Source organism: Zootoca vivipara, chromosome 14, assembly GCF_963506605.1.
Source record: "Zootoca vivipara chromosome 14, rZooViv1.1, whole genome shotgun sequence".
Taxonomy (NCBI): domain Eukaryota; kingdom Metazoa; phylum Chordata; class Lepidosauria; order Squamata; family Lacertidae; genus Zootoca; species Zootoca vivipara.
This window is the reverse complement of record NC_083289.1, coordinates 36,018,358-36,039,129: the sequence shown is the minus strand read 5'-3', so window position 1 is coordinate 36,039,129 and position 20,772 is coordinate 36,018,358. Positions and strand designations below refer to the sequence as shown.

The window sequence follows — 20,772 nt, the reverse complement described above, 5'->3', positions numbered from 1 at the left end:
TTTTATTACTTTGTCAAAAAATGTATACAATTTAAATAAATGTATAAAATATAAATAAAAGAATGAATTTAAAAGGGCAAAAAAACAAAACGGAAATGGAAGCAGGAGTAGAAGTTGCAGGTGTTTGCTTATTTGTCCAGAATGGGAAGTGGATCCAGGGAATGTGATTGGTGTTCACAGTTGCTGCTGCTTTCAGGCTGCAAAGATTACTTGATGGATTATGGGGTTCCTCCCTTTCTCATTCACATTCTGTTTTCTTTGCGATGAAACGAACTGGGTGGAATAGCGTAATGACAACGTAATTTACACAGTTAATTAGTTAGCTAATTGCGTAAATTCGCCATAGCAGACAGTGCGGTGACAAATAACATTGGCTTTGGGAGGAAGACAAATTGCAGTGGAACGGAAACAGTGCTGCATGTGAGGAATACAGGGCGGAATGGAAAACTGTTTCCTCTTACATCTCTAGAAATGGCCTGTTTCTCAGCCACACTCACATGACTCATCCACCTTTTGTCTCTCCTCTGGTTGTATGTACTAAGAATATGCTTTGTTCTCTCTCCTCCTGCCCCTCCCCACCCCATCCACGGCCATAATTTGGCCCAGGCTAGACTACAACCAGTTTAAAGACAGTGCTATGGACCTGCTGGGCAGTGTGCTGAGCGGAAAGGACTGCCAGATTCAGAAAATAAGGTGATGCAGAATAGCTAAGTGTGCAATACTTATTTTCTGCACAATGTGTACAGACTTATGGCTTGTTGTGGGACAACTGTGGTTGCCTCTGCCTAGGTTGGCAGTTACATTCGTGCTTAATTTGCTTGGGAACAACCACAAAAAAGGCTGAAGGGCACACAACTGTAGCAAGCATATGGGCATAGCCAAGAGGTTATAATCAATAAAAATCAATACGAATCTGAGGTTCTGCCCCCTCCAACAAAAATCCTGGCTACGCCCATGAGCAAGCATATATTAATAAGAAGTTACAATAGAAAGACAAAATATTATTACAATTGCAAAGTGTGCATTTCAGCAAAGCTTACGAAAACAGTAGCAAAAGTAATTGTTATTGTATGGGAGAAAGCTCTAAGGTAAAGTTACCAGATCTTTTTCAATGAATCCGGGGACACTGTTCAACTTCAATGGATTTTGTATGGGGACTGATTTGTAAATCCGGGGACTGTCCCCGGGAAGCGGGGACGTCTGGTAACCTTACTCTAAGGAGCTGACAGCAGGCTTTTGGCTAAAGCCCTGCTTCAGAAAATCTTCTTCAGTTGATCATTGCAAAAACATTCCCCATAAGGGTTTACCAAACATTCATAAGCTACCATTATAATTACCAATCCACTCATCACCTCAAAATACATGGTGGTGGACTCTCCTTCATGGAAGGTTAATAATTATAATTTATTTATACCCCGCCCATCTGGCTGGGCTTCCCCAGACACTCTGGGCGGCTTCCAACAAAATACTAAAATACAGTAATCCATCAAACATTAAAAGCTTCCCTAAACAGGGCTGCCTTCAGGTGTCTTCTAAAAGTCTGGTAGCTGTTGTTCACTTTGACATCTGGCGGGAGGGCGTTCCACAGAGCGGGTGCCACTACCGAGAAGGCCTTCTCCCTGGTTCCCTGTAACTTGGCTTTTCGCTGCGAGGGAACCGCCAGAAGGCCCTCCGCGCTGGACCTCAGTGTGCAGGTAGAACGATGGGGGTGGAGACGTTCCTTCAGATATACTGGACTGAGGCCATTTAGGGCTTTAAAGGTCAGCACCAACACTTTGAATTGTGCTTGGAAGCGTACTGGGAGACAATGTAGGTTTTTCAAGACCACTGTTATGTGGTCTCGGCGGCCGCTCCCAGTCACCAGTCTAGCTGCCATATTCTGGATTAGTTGTAGTTTCTGGGTGACCTTCAAAGGTAGCCCCACATAGAGCGCATTGCAGTAGTCCAAGCGGCAGCACATCTCACAGGACCTCAGGCCTGAGGAACAAATGAGGCCCTCCAAGTCTCTCTGCATGGTTCTTAAACAGAAGTTGAATGGTTATCTGTCACTGATTTTTTTAAAGTTGTGATTCCTGCATTGCAGAGGATATATGGTCTTTACAGTCATGTGCCCTTCTGCACTTTTGTGGTTGCTATATACCAGGGTCCCCAAACGCCCAATCGCCTTCTCAATCCGGCCCACGGACGGTCCGGGAATCAGCATGTTTTTACATGAGTAGAAAGTGTCCTTTTATTTAAAATGCATCTCTGGGTTGTTTGTGGGGCCTGCCTGGTGTTTTTACATGAGTAGAATGTGTACTTTTATTTAAAATGCATCTCTGGGTTATTTGTGGGGCATAGGAATTTGTTCATATATTTTTTTTCAAAATATAGTCCGGCCCCCCACAAGATCTGAGAGACAGTGGACTGGCCCCCTGCTGAAAAAGTTTGGTGACCTCTGTTATATACAGTGGTACCTCTGGTTGCGAATGGGATCCATTCCGGAGGCCCGTTTGCAACCCGAGAAGGCCGCATCCTGAAGCGCTGCATCTGCACAGGCACGTGACGTAATTTGGTGCTTCTGCGCAGGCTTCGAACCTGGAAGTAACCCGTTCTGGGACTTCCGGGTTGGGCGCGTCTGTATCCCTGAAGCAGACGTAACATGAGGTATGACTGTACTAGTATTGTGCCCTTCTATGTGATTTTCACTTGCTTGGGAACCAGATCTAGCAGGGTACCTCCAAGCCATCAGTTTCTTGTGGGCGGGATCCAAGCGCTTACTGGGAAACCGAGGTTTGCAAAAGTAAAGTGTATTAAATCGCTCTGCTCCACAAATCGACTTAAAAAAACCCCAAACAAGACAAAACTGACTTTCTGTGCTTGAGAAAGAGAAGGGGAAACATACTTAAAAGTGTGTGATGGATGAATGATTAATTAATGGGCAGGTGTGAAAACACCTGCAAACAAATCAGGATGAATACTCAATAAAGACTTGACAAAGTCTGACCTCTGTGTGAGCTTTGTGCTAGCAAATCAGGGTAAATAAACAGCTCATCTGGAGGAGCTCGCAGTCTGATTAGGAATGAAAGGAGCCACGGTTGCAAAGGAAATGCTGTGCACCCTCCCCTTTGCAAGGCAGTGAGAGGTCCCCAAGGGTAGGGCTTGCAAGGGTTTTGCTTCCTGTGGTAGGAGAGATCACCAGAATCTTGTGGCATTTTGCTGCATTTGAATTAATTGCAAATATAAAAGTAGAGCACAGTGGAGGAAAGCAGCTTAAGCATTTCTACAGGGAGAAAACCTTCTGCTCTCATCAGGTCCCCAGACAGAGAGATGTATAGGTGCCCTTGAAAGTGAGGAAGGCCATAGATCAGGGGCAGAATATTTGCTTTGCATGCAGAGGGACTCAGGTGCATTATAACCAAAAGGTTTTGCCCATTTGATCATGCATTCTTTAACCTTTTCTTCTTCAGATTCAAATTTCAGCAAATTTCAGTTTTTGCAATAACTATCAGGCCACACCAGACGTAGAGGAGAGCACTATTAAATTACTGCTAATGCAACTTCCAGAAGAGTTATAGGCCCAGTAAGTAAGGAGTGGGTTATAATACTTAGAAAATGCATTTAACCATTTTATATATATATCCCTGGACAGCTTGGTGGAAAACAAGATTGGTGACAAAGGTGCTAAAGCTCTTGCCCGGTCCTTGATGGTCAACAGGAGCCTGATGGCGCTGGAGTAAGTATCTCAGAAGTTCTACTTTAAAGGGTCAGGCGTTTGCCATTCACTGTGATAGGGATCAGCAATCAGCAGCCAGTGGGATGAACCTGCCCCTGATGGAACTGTGGAACTCACTGCCACTGGAAAGGCTGGTGGCCCTGGATGGCTTGAAAAGGGGATTAGACAAATTCATGGAGGGGAAGACTCTCAACAGCTACTAGCCACAGTGGCTATGCTCCTGTTTCCACAGTCAGAGTCAGCAATGCTTCTGAATACCAGTTGCTGGAAGCCACAGAAGGGGAGAGTGCTCTTGTTCCGGGTGTCCTGTTTGCAGGCTTCCCACAGATGCAGGCAGCCACTGTGAGAACAGGATGCTGGACTAGGTGGGCCATTGGCCTGATCTCACAAGGCTTTTCATGTTCTTATCCAGGCACCCCCAAACTGCGGCCCTCCAGATGTTTTGGCCTACAACTCCCATGATCCCTAGCTAACAGGACCAGTGGTCGGGGAAGATGGGAATTGTAGTCCAAAACATCTGGAGGGCCGAAGTTTGGGGATGCCTGTTCTTATCCCATGCACAGCAGATGACAGCCCAGGGACAAGAGATGTGCACAGAGAGAGAGACCTGCTGCCTGTGCCCAAGGGGGGGGGGATCATGTATGACTGCCCTGATACTGTCATCGTGAATAACATGATGAAAGGGACACTGTATTAAGGAGGTCTTGATGAGCAATCTATAGGTAACCCCAGCAGCATAGCTAGCTGCTCAGGTGCCTGGTGCGGGGGCGTGTCCTGCAGCTGGGGGCATGGGCGTACCCAGGATCATAACTAGGGGGGGGCAAGGGGAGGGGCTAAGGCACGGAAGGGGAGGGGCCACAAAGTGGGCGGGAACGGCGAACTCGCGCTCCGCCGGGCTGTGCCCCTCCCTAGAAGCAGGGCTGGTGGGCGGAGGCGGAGCCCAGCCCAGCAGAGCGCGAGTTCAGCGTTCCCGCCCGCCGCGCCGCGCTCTCTGGTTCCCCGCCGCGCTTGCCCTTGCCAGAGGGCGCGACGGGGAGCTGGAGGGAGGGTGCGGCGCGGCGCGGCGCGGCGCAGCGGGAATGGCGAACTCGCGCTCCGCCGGGCTGTGCTCCGCCTCTGCCCACCAGCCCTGCTTCTAGAGTAGGGCAGCTGCCCTAACTTGCCCCGTGGTGGGTACGCCCTTGGCTGGGGGCGGGGCAATTTGTGCCTAGGGTAGCGGGGCGAGCCTCTGCGATGCTTGGAGCCTCTCCACCGGCTCCCCCTCAAGCAGTAGGCATGCGCAAGTCCCACACTGCCCTTTCAGGCAGCGCGGAACCTGCAGGTGCCTAAGCCACCACATCACTCCTAAAAACTTTTGTGAGCCCTTTTTTAAAAAAACAACAAAAACAACAACTCATTTGGAGGGCAGATCACCCCCCCCCCCCGCACCCTGCCCTCCACCACTAGGTAACCCTGGTCTTCCCTCCTTTCTTTACTTTTTTCGGATCCAGTCTTCGTAGTAATTCCATAGGACCCAAAGGAGCGAAGGCCCTTGCTGACTCGCTGAAAATCAACCAGTACTTGCTTTCTCTCAAGTAAGTGCTTGCTTTTCTTGGTCTCTAACCAATAGGGGAAGGCAAATGTGCATGGCATTAGATATAGCATCATGCCACTGCCTGGTAGTTTGCTGCTTCTTAGCCTATACAAAGGCTCCCTCTAATACCAAACCTGAGTGGGCTGTGCCAATCATGAAGCATGCCAGATGGGCCTCATCCACACGCACAAAAAGAAAGGTCCCTGAATGATTAGGGAAACCCCCAGATTTTCAGCACTCGACAACATGGCACACTGCCAGCTCAAAGCAGAAGTGAAAGCTTTCAGACTCCTTACAAAGATGATGCTTAGCTCCTGCAGACTAAGCTTGGTCCCCTCCAGATGTTTTCGAGACCCATCAGCCCCCACCAGCATGGCCAATGAACAAAGAGGAGGAGCAGGATGGGAGTTGTAGTCCTGCAGCATCTGGAGAGTCACACTAAACCAGGCACCCCTAAACTGTGGCCCTCCAGATGTTTTGGCCTACAACTCCCATGATCCCTAGCTAACAGGACCAGTGGTCGGGGGAGATGGGAATTGTAGTCCAAAACATCTGGAGGGCCGAAGTTTGGGGATGCCTGCCTGCACTAAACTATAGCAAAATTTTAAAAAAAATCCTTCCAGTTAGCACCAACTAACTGTTGGCAAGAGACATGAAAATTGTGGAATGGCGTAAATTTACCAAAACCCCTGTCAGTGGCAAGGTTGGAACATTTGTCACTTCCTGCCCCTCAACCGCTGCCTGGAAAAGTAATGGAGTTGATTTTCCTCTTTCAGCCTCCAGAACAACGCCATCAAGGAAGAAGGTGCCAAATGCCTGGCCGAGGCTCTCACCAGCAACCACAGCCTGAGGACTCTGCAGTGCGTCTCTCTGGTCTTTGCTAAGCAGCATCATGGTTTACACACCTGTTCCTTTCCTGGGCACCTGTTCTTCCAGTCTGTGCAGTTGGCTGCTAATGCTGTGTTTGGGTTGACATCTCCGCTAGAGCTAGATAAGGGCCTGTGTATGCAATTAGCAGTTAATCAAGCAAGAAAAACTCTTCTCTGGTTGTTACACTGCAGGCTGAAGGTATTGGGGTGGGTGGTTTGGCATGGTTGAAGGCTTCCCTGCTGTTGGGAAGCAACAAACCCTGCATGTAGAAAAGGGAAGTGTAAAAGACATGGCTGGGTTAAAAGCATTCTCTCTGATGTGCTAGGTTTCTGTCTGTAGAGGTTTCCCCTCCCCTAACATTCACCCCATCAGACCTGCAGTACAATCCAAGAATAACTATGCCATTTGATTTTTCTCTGATGTACAGTACATACTGCCTTCGAAAGCCTGTTTGATTGTGTTTCTGGGAAGAACAGGTATAACACCAAATGTGCAATTAGCAATGGTGTGATTGGCTTATTTAGTTATTTATAAAAGTATTTATATACTGCTATTTAAATAGATATAAATATAGGTACCAGTATACTGTAGATCTAGATATCTCAAAGAAGTTTAGAACAAACATAATATATGGAATAAAAGCCATGCAAAAGTTAGAACCAGAGATCAACTAACAGATAGATATCTTCTATATTGCCTGCACAAACCTGGCGGGATAGAAATGTTTTCAGCAGGCATTCAAAGGTTAAAACAGAAGGCACCTGCTTAATCTCTGTTGGCAGAGCATTCCTTAGGACTGGGCTCATGACACTAAAGACTTTGTTTCTTGTTGCTGTCAGATGAGCTTTGCCAACTCTGGTGATGCTTAACTGTGTTCCTGAATATTATATCAGTGATCGAGCTGGGATATAATAATCAAAGACCAGATTTCAAAGAAAGAGCTTTGTACAAATATGTAAAATAATACCAATCAAAACAAAACAAAACAGAGCCATAACAATAAAAGTAATAGTAACTGTATCATAGAGAACATAGAGAACAAAATTATAATTTTGCTAAAATTAGTCCTTGGCAAGTTTTACATGCAGAAGCTTTTCTTCTTCCTCCTCCTTGGAAGAGATACCGGTAGGTCCATTCGGGTCTGAAAGGAATAAAAAACAACATAAAATGCATCTTTTTTTCCTGGGAATCTCCATGAAAGCAGTCAATTAAAATCCTACATCTATAATGATAAAGGAGCAGTTCATAAGAACACGAGTTATCGATTCCACATCTCCAGATTCACAGGGATATTTGCGGTGGCAATAAGGGATTATATTTGTTTGCTTAAAGCGGCAGCGCTTCCGCTGCTGATCAAAGGGCTGGGGGCTGACCTCCCTCTGCTCACTGCTCATTAAGGATGTCATCTCCTTTGCAGCCTCCAGAAGAACTCTGTTGGACCCCAAGGTTCAAAGAAAATAGCAGAAGCACTGAAGACTAACTGGGGCCTCAAGGAGCTGATGTAAGAGCCGGGAGAATTGACTCACAGATTTGCATGGATCGTGGGGAGGTGGCCTTGTCCTCGCAGTGGGGTCTGTAGCTCTTTAGAGAGTGCCCAGTAGCATGGAGGCAAAGGTTGCTGATCAGACGTCTGCCCATGTTAAAGCAGAGGGTTGACCCCCTGTCCTGCCACTGCAGTAGGAAGTGGGGGAGACTTCAGATTCAGTTTGCATTTAAAGGCAAACCTACCTCATCCACACTTTCTGGCACAGTACAGTTCCATCAAAATCCACACGTCTCCCAAACTTGCAGTGCAGTTCTCCAGCCGAGTAATGAGTCAAAAAAATGAATATGCTAGGGTAAAGCATGCCTTAAAAACCACATGCAAAAATGCATTCTATTGGGGGGAATTGCTTGGTCAAAATGTGACCATTAGCCAACACACCACTCACACCTAGTATTGAAGTTTTTAAAGCCCTGGGCATGGTTGTGTTGTAAAATTTAAGCTGGTTCCTATGAACCCAGAGAAATGGATCTTGACCCAGGGAGAGCTCAAGGATCCAGGCAAGCAGACGAATTTAAGCGTCTCCTGCCCACCAAATAACAGAGACCAAACCAGGACGTACGAAGCAAGGCACTTTTATTTTTGCTGTTGCAACAGGGTCCTTCCTCTCACACAGGAGAACAAGGAAGGAACCCCAAACAAAGATGTCTTGCCCTTAAAAAGAAATTTGAAATTGGTTTCAGCCCACCCCCCAGAAGCATCATCCATATGTCACAGAAGGGGTGTAGCCCAAGACCCCCCTCCCTAGATTCATCATAGGTACATCATGAAAGGGGAGGTCTGGTGGCAGTAATCTGAGCAGTCTGGACCCTGCCCCCTGCCCCCCAAAACCTAATCAACAAAATTGAGAGATATTTACATTTCCCTGTTTCCCAGCCAAGTTAATCACACCCTTTTGTCTGGCAGTCAGGTATCAGGATGCCAGGGATTATCACTTTAATTCCTGAGACAATGAGAAGGTTCCCCCCACCCCACTTCTTCCTTGCAGAGGAACACCTGGTCAGAGAGAGAGTCAAAATGGTGTCAGAAAGGCCTGTCTTCCTGTGCTGCTTCAGACATGTGCCTGTACATTCATGTACATGTTTTATGAACAATTATTATATATATATAGATATGACCTCAAAATTCTTATAACAATTCCCCATTTGGGGCTATAATTTTTCTTAAAAATTGTTGCCCCACAAAAGAATAACCAGATGTGTTGTTTTAGTACTTTGGGAGAAGCATTTCTCAAAAATGGTCTATGTATTACACTTAACAGGATGGTCCACCAATATTGACTGGAAAGTGCAGTTTGCTTGTTTACCCTTTTGTGTGTTCTCAGGTGTCAAAAGCTAGCTCTCCTCTGGTTGCACACCTCCAACGTGGCACAACAGCAACAATCCCTGGTGAATCCCCTTAGGGCTTTCATATTGACCATGTCGCCTGGCACTCACCATAGCTGCCACAGGTTTGGACATGTCATGAGAGAGATGCCTTTGCCTTGGGCTTTCTATGGGCCTTTATTATAGGCTCTGGCCTTGCACTGTAGGGAGTTGCCCAGTTGCTCTTAAAGGAAGAAAGCTACTTGCACCTTGGATACACTTGCCCAATTAGAACTGAAGCCAAATTAAAATTTATACAGCCCCATAAAACATGTCCAAATTAGTCAAATTTAACTCTAAAAGGGATCATTCCTGTTAAATCAAGACATAAATACCTTCATTTATCTGGTGTTTCATGGATCTTGGAGCTTATTCTTGGTAAAATGAGTAAAAACAAATTTAAAAAATGTGTAGAGAAGGTTGGCACACTGCAGAGTGCCAGGTGGGACAAGAAAATGTGGTCATAAGTTGATCTAATCTAAATACTGAACTATGCAATATCCTGATCCTTTAAAAGGCATACAATGCATGGCAATAATACAAAAAAAAAACATTGGGACACTATACATTTTTTTTTTAAAAAAAAAACCCAACAATTAAACACAAAATTGGTTCACCTCCCCCTCCTTGTGGAAATAACATACTGTCAGACATAGTTCAATGTTTCTGTCGAATATCACGCAACATAAGACCTAATAATTATATATCAGTTGTATGTCTTGAGGCCATCATGATCTTGAGACAATTCCGGCTGCTTTTAAATCCTAGGGCACAGAGTCTTGAGGTCAAGGAGAGAGAATGTCCTTGCAATTCACTTTCCCCCTTTGTCCCAAAGTCATTTGACACATTTCAGTGTTCCTATATAACACATAATGCACAAAACCTTCAAATTATTAATTATACGCCACTTGTATATCTTGAGGCAATCAGGTGAACTTGAGATAATTCTTGCTGCTTTTGCATGTATCTCCAACAAGGGGGTTTTCTTGTCTGCCTTCGAGTCACTGGGAGGAAGTTAACAGTACTTCTATAACAGCACTTCTAAACCTTGCTGAAACGTTATAGCTTTCTAGGTCCTCCTTCTTAGGTTGTGATCAAAGAGAAAAAATGTCAATTTGGTTTCCTGTAAAACATCCTTTTGAAAATAGGCCTGCAGGGGGTTGGGGTCTGAAGATATAATTAGTTAAAAAATAATAATAATAAATAGTATAATAATGATAAAGTCAAGAAAGGGGAGAATATTCTAGAAATTTCTTCTTGGGAAGCTGCAAAGAATATAAGATCATAGTTAAGCATTTTATTCATCTAAATATTATTATTATCATTCATATTTAATTACTGCTGTTATTGTCTGCTCAGTCAGTTTAATTTACTTCACCTAGTTTGGCTGTGGAGGAAACAAAGGACAAAAATTTTGTTAATTAGGACACAATCGATAAGTTATTAACATTTTCCTTATGTGGTTCTGAATTCTCTTTGAGGTTCACGTATCTTGTTTGAAAGGGATTATTATTATTATTATTTACAGGAAAGAATGACTTAGATGCTACATTTGTATGTACAGAAAGAAAAAGTAGAAATACCAAAAAAGATACAAAAATAAAACAAAATAAAATTTAGATTACCACTCACACAACAATTTTTACCTGGTTATTGTTAGAATAATTTCATAGACATAATGGAAAAACTGATATAATAAATGGAAGCAGATTATTTATAAGCTAAAGAGAAGCGCCAAAGAGAAATGAAATTACTGTTTGTATCTCCTCACTCCTCACTTTTTTTTTTTTTTTGCTGTGGAAGAAAAGAATTGGCAAAACACTCAATCATTGCTACATTAGAAAAGGGAGGGTTATATTAACATAGGGTAATGCTTCGGGGTGAAATGCAAATGGGAGATAAGTATCCATCCTGAGTACCTGCTAGGAAAGAAATGGAGCCTTTTGTTTGCATAGTCTGTCAACTGGTAGACAGCAATTTTCTATGAATTTCCAAGTGTGGAGGGGCTTGTTTAGGTGGCGTCCCCCCCCCCCATTGGGAGATAATTTTGCATTAAGGTTCTGAAAGAATTTCTCCACACCCTGAATCTCAGTATTCTGCTGGAAAGGGAAAATTATTTCATGTGAAAATCAGTCAGGAAATGTTCCTAAAATGTACAGAGTTTTGCATGTTGAACTGGAATTGGCAGCTTCTAAACAGTTGATGGTTCTCAATGGTTCTTTATCTATTTATTTTTACATAAGGAAATTTAAATTTAAGTTTCATGTGCAAAGCATAACCTTGAACCTCTTAATTAATTTATAAACTACTCAAGAGACAGACTTATAGTAGTACTCTGCTATTTATACCTGTGGAAAGAATCTGGCATGTTAAGATTTTTGGAACTTGGCAACCACTTAACCTTGATGGACCAGTAACACACATGAGGTTGTTTTCCCTCAGTGGTTCAAAGCTTTACATTAAGAAATTTGAATAATATTTCATGAGCAGATTATAACCTTTTCGCCCCTTAGTTAAAACCTCATTTTTCTCCTCTATTTTCCTCTTCAAGCTGACATAGCCTCTGTGCATGTACAGAGTTCATGATTCGGCAGTCTATTGTACCATTTTTTTAAGTGCTGCACCTCTTGACAAAATTACCATCTGAATAAAGGAAGGGAAGGGGAAAGAGTAGATTTTAAAATAGGGTTAGATTTTACACAGAAACTCACTTTTCAGTGCTTACAAACACATTTTCTCTCCCTCCTTTTTGCAAGTTTGGAAAGGGTTGGAAGGGATCTTGAGTAATCTAGTCCACCCCTTCTGAAATATGGGGATCTCAACACTATCACTGCCCTTAGGATACACATACATTTGAGTACAGACGCCTGACTGGGAAGGAAACACAGGCTATGCCCTATCACGGAAGCACATGTGTGTACTAAGGGAAAAATAAGGAAGGGGAAGATTAAAAGTACCAACGTTATATAGAAGCCTTTAGCAAACCTTAAGATTGGATAAACAGTTTAAGAGGGAATTTACTTCCTTACTAAAACCATTCTGTCCATTTGAATCAAGGTTAAAGTGACTCAGATAGACATTTGCTGGCTATGGATCCTCTACTTTTAATAACATTTCCCTAGAAGGAACACCATATTCCATAGTCACATGGTGAAACATTACATACAGAGCACATGGCTCCCTTGTGACACAGACCTTAAATATTGTGAGTTCACAAACAAACATTTTCAAGGTTACAATCTCCCTTTTCCCTTCCCGCTCCCCCTTTCTGTACAGAAAGGGGTAGGTATGCACATACACCCCACTTTTACTCTCTAGAGAAAGATTGGGAAATGTTCAAGACTTTCATATGTGCTTAAACTTTAACCCTTAATAGAGAAAGTGATAAAAACTTATATAATCACTCCACAAAAACAACAATTACACTCTTGTTCCAACTCTGAAAACCAATAATCTTTCCTTGCCAGAAAGCAGAGCTGGGCTGAATTTCAACCCATCACCACATCAGACACATTGCCTTTCACATAGCTCTAAAATGGGGGTTAGAAGGGACCCTGAGGTCATTTAGTCTAACCCTCTAAGATACAGGATTCACAAGATTTGAATGAAAATACCAACTTTATATAGAACCCTTTAGCAGATGAGTTTTTTTCCTTAAGAGGTGATATCAGGAGCCCAACACAATTGAAGTTAAAACTAGACTCAGATAGACAATTCCTGGCTAAGGAAGCTCTACTTTTGACAAACAATTCACCTTTATAGGAATAGCTGTTCAATTTTCCTTTAGTCAATATTCCTCTAGTCACTTGGAGGAAGACTCCCTTTTAGAGCCTCTCTCAATAACAAACATTTGCACACCTCATGAAGTGAACATTTTCAAGTTTCAAAATATTTTCAAAGCATTGAGCAAGCATTTTCAAACTTACTACTCTTATTTTCCTTCATCCTGCCCCCTCTTTTTACTTTTGGAGAGGAAAAAATGGCCTTCTACAGCCTCTTTAAAACAAACCTTTACACACTACCTCCACTCTTTTAAATATTTGCCATTGTTTTTGGGTTGATCAAGCCCTTACATAAGATTATTTAAGCAAGCTTGCCTTATTATTATATTATTTTAAACTATGCATGCTTTAAAAAAGGCAGTCTGTGGGTGTCATGGCCAAATTTTACACAAACCCCTAATTTCCTAAACCTGGATTATATCTCTCATTTACTTTAAGGGGAACAATGAACTATAGCAGACACAAGGATCAGACGCACATACACTTCACAGACAACACAGACAACATGTAACATGCAAACATATATAATTTTATACCATAACATACTTTGTAGGATTCCTCACAAAACTTTTCTCATTCAGAGTTCACCAGGGTTAATTTTAAAGCGGAGATTCACTGTATGTTAAAGGAACCTCCTGGTAGCCATTTCCCCTCATCTGGGTGGTCCATAGTAAAGCGGACCCAGTGTTTTTTTCTTACAAAGTTTTTGCAATTGGTTCCCTTCAAGCTTGTCCGCCCCGGGGATTTCGTGCCAATTTAAGAGAACGAATTGGAGTGGACTTTCATCCTCAAAGTCCTTACCGGAGCCAAGCCTCAGTTGTGCTTTGCCTCGGTTGGGAGTCTGGGAAAGGAATTCCTTAGAGTGGGTTGCACCCATTTTACTTAAGCCTTTTTATACTGCAGTTCGGGTCCCCGACCCTGTTCCTGGACACTCTTAACTTCCCGAGTCTATGACTCACCCCCACGTCCTAGTGGTGTTCCTGCCTGCCGTTCGCGTGCACTAACTACTAGGCGGCCTGGTGCAGCTAAAACCCTATTGGAACCCTCCCACTGGTCATCAATTGCCTGAGGGTTCCACAGCAACTTCCTGCCTCTTACAATCTAATAGAAAGACTACCTGCCCTGGACGCTTGCCCACGCAATGCCGGGTGGTTAGCCTTGGAAGGAAGGTTTTTTGAAAAGAACGGGTGACCTTGCGATCTAGAACAACCCCGTCACTTCCCGGTGGGGATCGGGGGTGTCTAGGGGCGGCTTCACCCGAAGATTAAGAGCAGAGGAATAGGAAACAGAGCTGGGATAGCCAGATTCCCAGATTGGTAGAAAAGCGACAGTTTGCTCAGACTTCTGCTCAGTTTGGCAGAAGGGAGCTGGGACAGTCTTTCTGAGCTCTGCGTTTAACGTAAAGACTGTTGCCCTGGACCTCAGTTCTACCTTGTAACTGTGCCTGGCAGCCTTGCTGCAACTAAGGTCCAAAGAGGAGAGTAGAAAAGGATAGTCCAAGTGGAGAAATAGATTTTTAGTTGCTGTGGTTCTTAGCTCACCCAAGGTGTCCCCTTTTAATACTCACGACCGATCCTTTCAGTCGAATCCCGTTGTCTCCAGCTTCCAACTGGTTCCTGAAAAAAAACAGCCTTGTCCCTTTAAACGTTGCTTCGTCCTGGGGGTCCCGCTTGGACTCTCAATTACTACCAAGTGCCTCGGGTCCTGAGGTTGGTTTACCCCCCTGCAAAAGAGGCAAGGGCGCGCTGGGCTCCCCTTCCTCATTGAACCCGGAGCTCAAGGCAAAACTGGGTCCCTTCGTGGTCGCCAAATTGTTGTAAAATTTAAGCTGGTTCCTATGAACCCAGAGAAATGGATCTTGACCCAGGGAGAGCTCAAGGATCCAGGCAAGCAGACGAATTTAAGCGTCTCCTGCCCACCAAATAACAGAGACCAAACCAGGACGTACGAAGCAAGGCACTTTTATTTTTGCTGTTGCAACAGGGTCCTTCCTCTCACACAGGAGAACAAGGAAGGAACCCCAAACAAAGATGTCTTGCCCTTAAAAAGAAATTTGAAATTGGTTTCAGCCCACCCCCCAGAAGCATCATCCATATGTCACAGAAGGGGTGTAGCCCAAGACCCCCCTCCCTAGATTCATCATAGGTACATCATGAAAGGGGAGGTCTGGTGGCAGTAATCTGAGCAGTCTGGACCCTGCCCCCTGCCCCCCAAAACCTAATCAACAAAATTGAGAGATATTTACATTTCCCTGTTTCCCAGCCAAGTTAATCACACCCTTTTGTCTGGCAGTCAGGTATCAGGATGCCAGGGATTATCACTTTAATTCCTGAGACAATGAGAAGGTTCCCCCCACCCCACTTCTTCCTTGCAGAGGAACACCTGGTCAGAGAGAGAGTCAAAATGGTGTCAGAAAGGCCTGTCTTCCTGTGCTGCTTCAGACATGTGCCTGTACATTCATGTACATGTTTTATGAACAATTATTATATATATATAGATATGACCTCAAAATTCTTATAACAGTTGCTAATCCTGCCGTTAAAGTAATGTCTAGTGAGTGGGCAGCTGCTGGTATGCATTACGTTTCCCTTTGTTCCTATCCTAGATTGTCCAGTAACTGTGCTGGAGACACTGGTGCTGCAGCCCTGGCAGAAGGACTGAAGGTGAACCACACCCTTTTAACCCTGGAGTAAGTGACTTCTGCCTCCATTTCCCACATGTGTTTATTTTGTTTGAAAATTACTATTGAGAGAGTTCTCTAAAGCAAAGTGATTCTGGAGAGCAGAGTTCCCCCCTTCCCTTCCTCAATCTCTGTTGCCCTGATAGCCTGTGCTGGCGCACAAAGTCTGGGGGACCCTGGGAGGATGCCGCAGCCCTCGAGGGAACTGCAACTTCCCCTAGTCCCACAGCCTTTGTCCTCCTGGGGCTTACAAAGCTCTCCTTCGAGGCGGGTTTTTTTTTAAATGAGCCCCTGAAGCTGGTTTCGAAGACTGTGCTTGGAGGACTGTGCCAGCATCCTTTCTTTCAACAGGTACAGCCCACACAGTTTTAGGTTTTCCTCTCCCTCAACACAAGGTAGGGATGTAAGATCGTTGTCCGTTCTGCCCTGTATTTGCTGCATGCGGCGCTGTTTCTGTGCTGCTGCAGTTCATCTTCTGCCCAAGCCGACATCATTTGTTTCACTGTTTGCTGGGAGAAAAATACATAAGTTATGCAAGTTACGTACATCATCGTTAACTTTATGCTGCCCCATTCCTTTTGATAATAATGAAGCACAGTCAAAGACTGTAAGATAACCGATGACAATTCTATAACTGATGTACTAAGGTATGTAAAATGCGCAAGTAAAGTTAAAATAAAAAAAATAGGAAGGAGAGGAAAGAAGGAAGACAATGCAAATGGTAAGTCACATGTTGTTTGCTGAAACAACAGCAATATCAATACCAATCATATTCGCAAGATTGATTTCTGTTCCAGACAATGGAACAAATCAATGAATGTCAGCAAATTCTGCTCCCACTTAAGTTTTATTTGGAGTTCTCTGGCATCCCTCCTCGAAGGGGAAGATACCGGAGGGTGTTTGTTTGGGTTAACTGAAAGCCAGGCCCAGATTGCATGTAAAAGTAGAATTAAGAAGAAATCAAGCGTGCATCCCTCTCTCACCCATTTTCACTTTTCTGTGTTTGCCTCTTCAGTCTCCAGAGCAATTCAATCAGCGACACAGGGGTGACTGCGCTCACTCGAGCCCTTTGCTCTAACCAAGGCCTCACCAGCCTCAAGTAAGTCCTAGTCTATGCTTTGCCACCTCCAAATCCCATCGCCTGCCAGAGTTCTTTGAGTAGACTCAGGGAAAGAGAGCAAGGTGGCGGCACTGCTATAAAGAGCACAAGAAGAACCCCAGGGCACTCCTACACTGAATATTTTGGAGTGGGGTGGATTGAATCACATACCAGCAAACAGAGGCGGAGCTAGCTGCTCCAGCACCCAGAGCTGTGCACTTGGGGGCAGGGCGAGCTGCCCACAGGGGCGGGGTGAGCGTCCTAGGGGGGCAGGGAAGTGATGTCACACACACCCCCGGGATGACACCAGGGGCAGACTGCAGCCACCACACCCCCTTCCTCCATCAGTGCCAGCAAATTCAGACTGTGCAATTAAACCTGATTCAGAGATCTTGTGAAACTTCCCCAAAAGATCTGACTGATTGATTGATTTTTGCGGTGAGGCAGGTGCACTAGTTTGTGTGGGCTAACACTTTCTTGACACAAGGTTGCCGCTGTCAGGGGATGGTTGCGGCTACTCCCGAGTAAAGACACTCCAGTCGACTCTGTCTTTAAGAGCTTTATTGTGTATACTATTTACAGTGCAGAGGCAACAGAAAACATGACTGCCTAGTCTGATTCAGAACCTGGCAATGGCACTTGTCTGTTTTTGCGCCAGCATAATAGTATGGGGACCCCAAAATGCCGTCCCCTTGCCCTATGTCTGGGTGCATGACCCAACGTGGGCGCCGGAAGGGGCTGCGTTCCTTCTCCCGTCCTTTGGCTGGAGCGTTGCAGAGGCTCCGACACCTCGCTGCGCTGTCCTTCCTCCTCTGGCCAGCTGGGTCTTGGAGCCCCCTCTCCATTCCACTCCATTCCTCAGTCCCTCCTCCTGACCCGCTGCTTGCGCTGTCACTGGGCGAAGTGCTGGTCAGGATGACTGGGGGTGGGTCCCTGTAGGGAGTCCCCCTGATATCTGAGACTCTGGGTTTTCATTAAAACAGGTTTTGCTTGTTTTGGGTGCCTGCTGGTATTTCCCTCTTTCACATATGTGATTAGACTAAAGTCCTCTGGCAAGGAAACAGGCCTATGAAAGTCTGCCCCCCTCCCCACTATTTTCCTACCACTTGGGGAAGAGCAGTGTGTGAAAAACAATGAAGGCATTGATAAGAATCCAATAATGACTTTTCTCCATATGCCTGTAGCCTGCGGGAGAACTCTATAAGCAAAGACGGAGCTCAAGAGATTGCCAGTGCCCTTCGAGCTAACAGCACCCTGAGGAACTTGGAGTGAGTCATTTGGCCTTTGGAAAACAGGGTCTCTGAGAAATATTTTGCACACCCTAAAAAGCTTTATGGCCTGGCAGCATGTCCTTAATTTGGTGCTTTGGGGCTCAGGGTAGTATAGAATCTAGGAATTCTGGAGTGGAGAACTTTAGCAAATACTCCTCCTCCTCCTCCTCCTCCTCCTCCTCCTCCTCCTCCTCCTCCTCCTCCTCCTCCTCCTCCTCCTCCTCCTTCTTCGTCTTGTTTCTTCTTCAATTCATCTTATGACTACTGTCAGCAGAAGCCCTATGCAAAGACCTCCACCTGCACAACAGGGCTTTCCCTCCTCTCCTCTCTCTACATGCCTCCCATGTCTCCTGGAATTGACTTGTGGGGAAAAGAAAAGTGTGCAAGGGGAGGAGGGGACACGTTGTCCCACCTAGCCAGCTTCAAATGTTTATGCTGATGGAACATTCGGCAGAGCAATATCAAATTCCTCCCAGAAGGTTGGCTATTGTTTTCCAGGCTCACACCCTGTAACATTCTCAGGGAGGTGTGTGAGTGCAGGAGGAATGAGGGAAGAAAAGGAGAAAACTCCTGAAGGGTCTAGGCAGGAGCAGAGAACATTTCCCAGACTTAGAGCTGCGTTCCTAGCCTTCCTGGGGCCACATTCCAGATTATTTATTAGGTTTATATACTGCCCTCCATCAAAAGATCTCAGGGCACTCATAAACATGAGACGAAAGCAACTAGCACACACAAAGAGTTAAAACACAAATAACAAAACAATAATTCCTCCTCCCACAAACACATTTAAAAAGCTGTAGAATATTAATCAGTAAATGTGACTTTTTGTACTGTAAGCCAACTTCCCCCAATCTCTCTCCAACCTTCAGGCAACCTAGAAACATGGTGAGAGTCTAAGGACACATTCCAGCCTGGCAAAAACACCAAAGGAGGGGGCATGGCAGGACCAGTTGTGGGCGTGGCCTGGTCAGAGTCCCAAGGGCCAGATAGAGAGGTCTGGGGGCCACCTCAAAGCTTAGGTTCCCTACCCCTGCCCTAGAAGCAAGACAGGGTATATGTTGTGGTCAGGCAGAAGGTCTTTGGGGACTGATGGGGTCGAGGCCACAGCGAAAAGGCCCGGATTCCATGTATTAATGGGAACCAACCAACCAGCTCTTGCACTGAGTGCTGCATTGCTTTAACTCTCATTTCCCCTGGGCTTTTTTTCTAGCTTGGCTGCCAACCTGCTGCATGACGAAGGCGTCCAGGCCATTGCGCTGGCATTGAAGGAGAACCAAGCGCTCACTTCCCTGCAGTGAGTTTCAGCGGATTAGTCTGCATTGCTTGAGCATAAATGCATTCAAACAGTTGGAACAGGATTGTTCAAGCTTTTGCAAAGTGGTGTCTCAAAGATTTGGAACTGGCTGTTGTAATCGGAGACTGCTGCCTAGATGTTGGCATTATTTTTCAGAATGAGTATTATGTGGCTGGCACCTGTAACAGCACCAGTTCCACCAATCAGATCAGTCAGATGGGTGTATATTAGGCAAGGTGATCTTGTAGGTAAACTGGTTCCAAGTTGGCCCCTCCCTGTTTATATGCTGAAGTGGTACAGTCTAGGAAGGGCTGTACCATGTGGGAATGTGTGGTTGGGTCCTCATTCCTTTTCTCCTTCTCTCTCCTTCTAGCTTGCAGTGGAATTTCATCCAGTTCAAAGCAGCCAAGGCCTTGAGCCAAGCCTTGCAGGTCAATGAGAGTCTCTCTATCTTGGAGTAAGTCCCTGACTTTTGCCTTCCACTCAGCCTCAATAGCGTGAGCAGTTTTTGCATTGAAGGAAACAAATCACTTTTGGCTCATTTAAGCAGCAGGATGAGAGGTGGTGGGACAGTCAGTACCGCTTTAGACCATGTAGGGTGACCAGAATTGCATGTTCACCCATATAAACATTTATTTTATTTAGTCTGAGGATCACAGGTAATTTTATCATGCAATGGAAAAGGGAGGCTCCTGCTGTTTCTGAGTGTGGGGGTGGGGTGGGGTGTACCTTTTTGCACATAAGTGTAACATTCCTCTGGCTCAGGCATATGCAACCTTTGGCTCCCAGATGTTTTGGAACTACAACTCCCATGATCCCTGACCACTGGCCCTGTTAGCTAGGGATCATGGGAGTCGTAGTTCCAAAACATCTGGGAGCCAAAGGTTGCCTATGCCTGCTCTGGCTTGTAAAAAGAAATATATTCTTCTTCTTTTTTTAAGTGTTTATTTCAAGCTACTGGAGACAAAACTACTGAAGAGAGTAACATTGTTAGGGATAATCTAATGTTCTGATCAATCGTAAGAAGTGTCACATTTGTTACATTCATTCTGCAAATCTCAACTCGTTTCAGACCTGTTTAGCTGCTATAGCTTTTAACCTGGATCTCTGGGAATTACAGATCTGAAACAGTTCCCTGGGACAAAATAAATAAATTCCTTCAGTAGCACCTTAAAGACCAACTAAGTTTTAAGTCTTTAAGGTGCTACTGAAGGAATTTATTTATTTTGTTTCGACTCAGACCAACACGGTTACCTACCTGTAACTAGTTCCCTGGGAATTTGCCATAAATAATAGTCAGTTCCTGTCATAACTATAGTTCCCAAGATTTGGGGCGGGGAAGTTATAGAAAGGGTTCATTGGAGTTGAGCTCTGTAAGCATTTTCAGGGGGGTGTCCACAAAAAATTAGCTCTCTCGGGGCTTCTTAGAGCTGCACCTTATATGAAATGAGGACCACGCCACTTCAGAATGCAGGTAGGGTGTGTTTGTCATATTTTTAAATCTCCCGCCTACACACCCCTGAGCAAATAATCATAAACTCCCAACATGGAGCTCTTGCTAAACTCTTACTTCTTCTCTAA

At 44.9% G+C, this 20,772-nt stretch overlaps 1 protein-coding gene across 2 annotated transcripts in view; it reads left to right on the top strand.

The window, feature by feature from the left end:
- The window catches only part of NLRC3 (NLR family CARD domain containing 3), a 34,293-nt gene that overhangs the window by 7,890 nt on the left and 5,631 nt on the right, over nucleotides 1-20,772 (top strand). For both annotated transcript variants that reach the window (XM_035131356.2, XM_035131354.2), the window contains 10 exons: nucleotides 607-693; nucleotides 3,632-3,715; nucleotides 5,206-5,289; nucleotides 6,065-6,148; nucleotides 7,576-7,659; nucleotides 15,453-15,536; nucleotides 16,543-16,626; nucleotides 17,811-17,894; nucleotides 19,108-19,191; nucleotides 19,565-19,648. In XM_035131356.2, coding sequence (XP_034987247.1) covers nucleotides 607-693; nucleotides 3,632-3,715; nucleotides 5,206-5,289; nucleotides 6,065-6,148; nucleotides 7,576-7,659; nucleotides 15,453-15,536; nucleotides 16,543-16,626; nucleotides 17,811-17,894; nucleotides 19,108-19,191; nucleotides 19,565-19,648 — 843 coding nt within the window. The remainder of the gene's footprint in view (nucleotides 1-606; nucleotides 694-3,631; nucleotides 3,716-5,205; nucleotides 5,290-6,064; nucleotides 6,149-7,575; nucleotides 7,660-15,452; nucleotides 15,537-16,542; nucleotides 16,627-17,810; nucleotides 17,895-19,107; nucleotides 19,192-19,564; nucleotides 19,649-20,772) is intronic.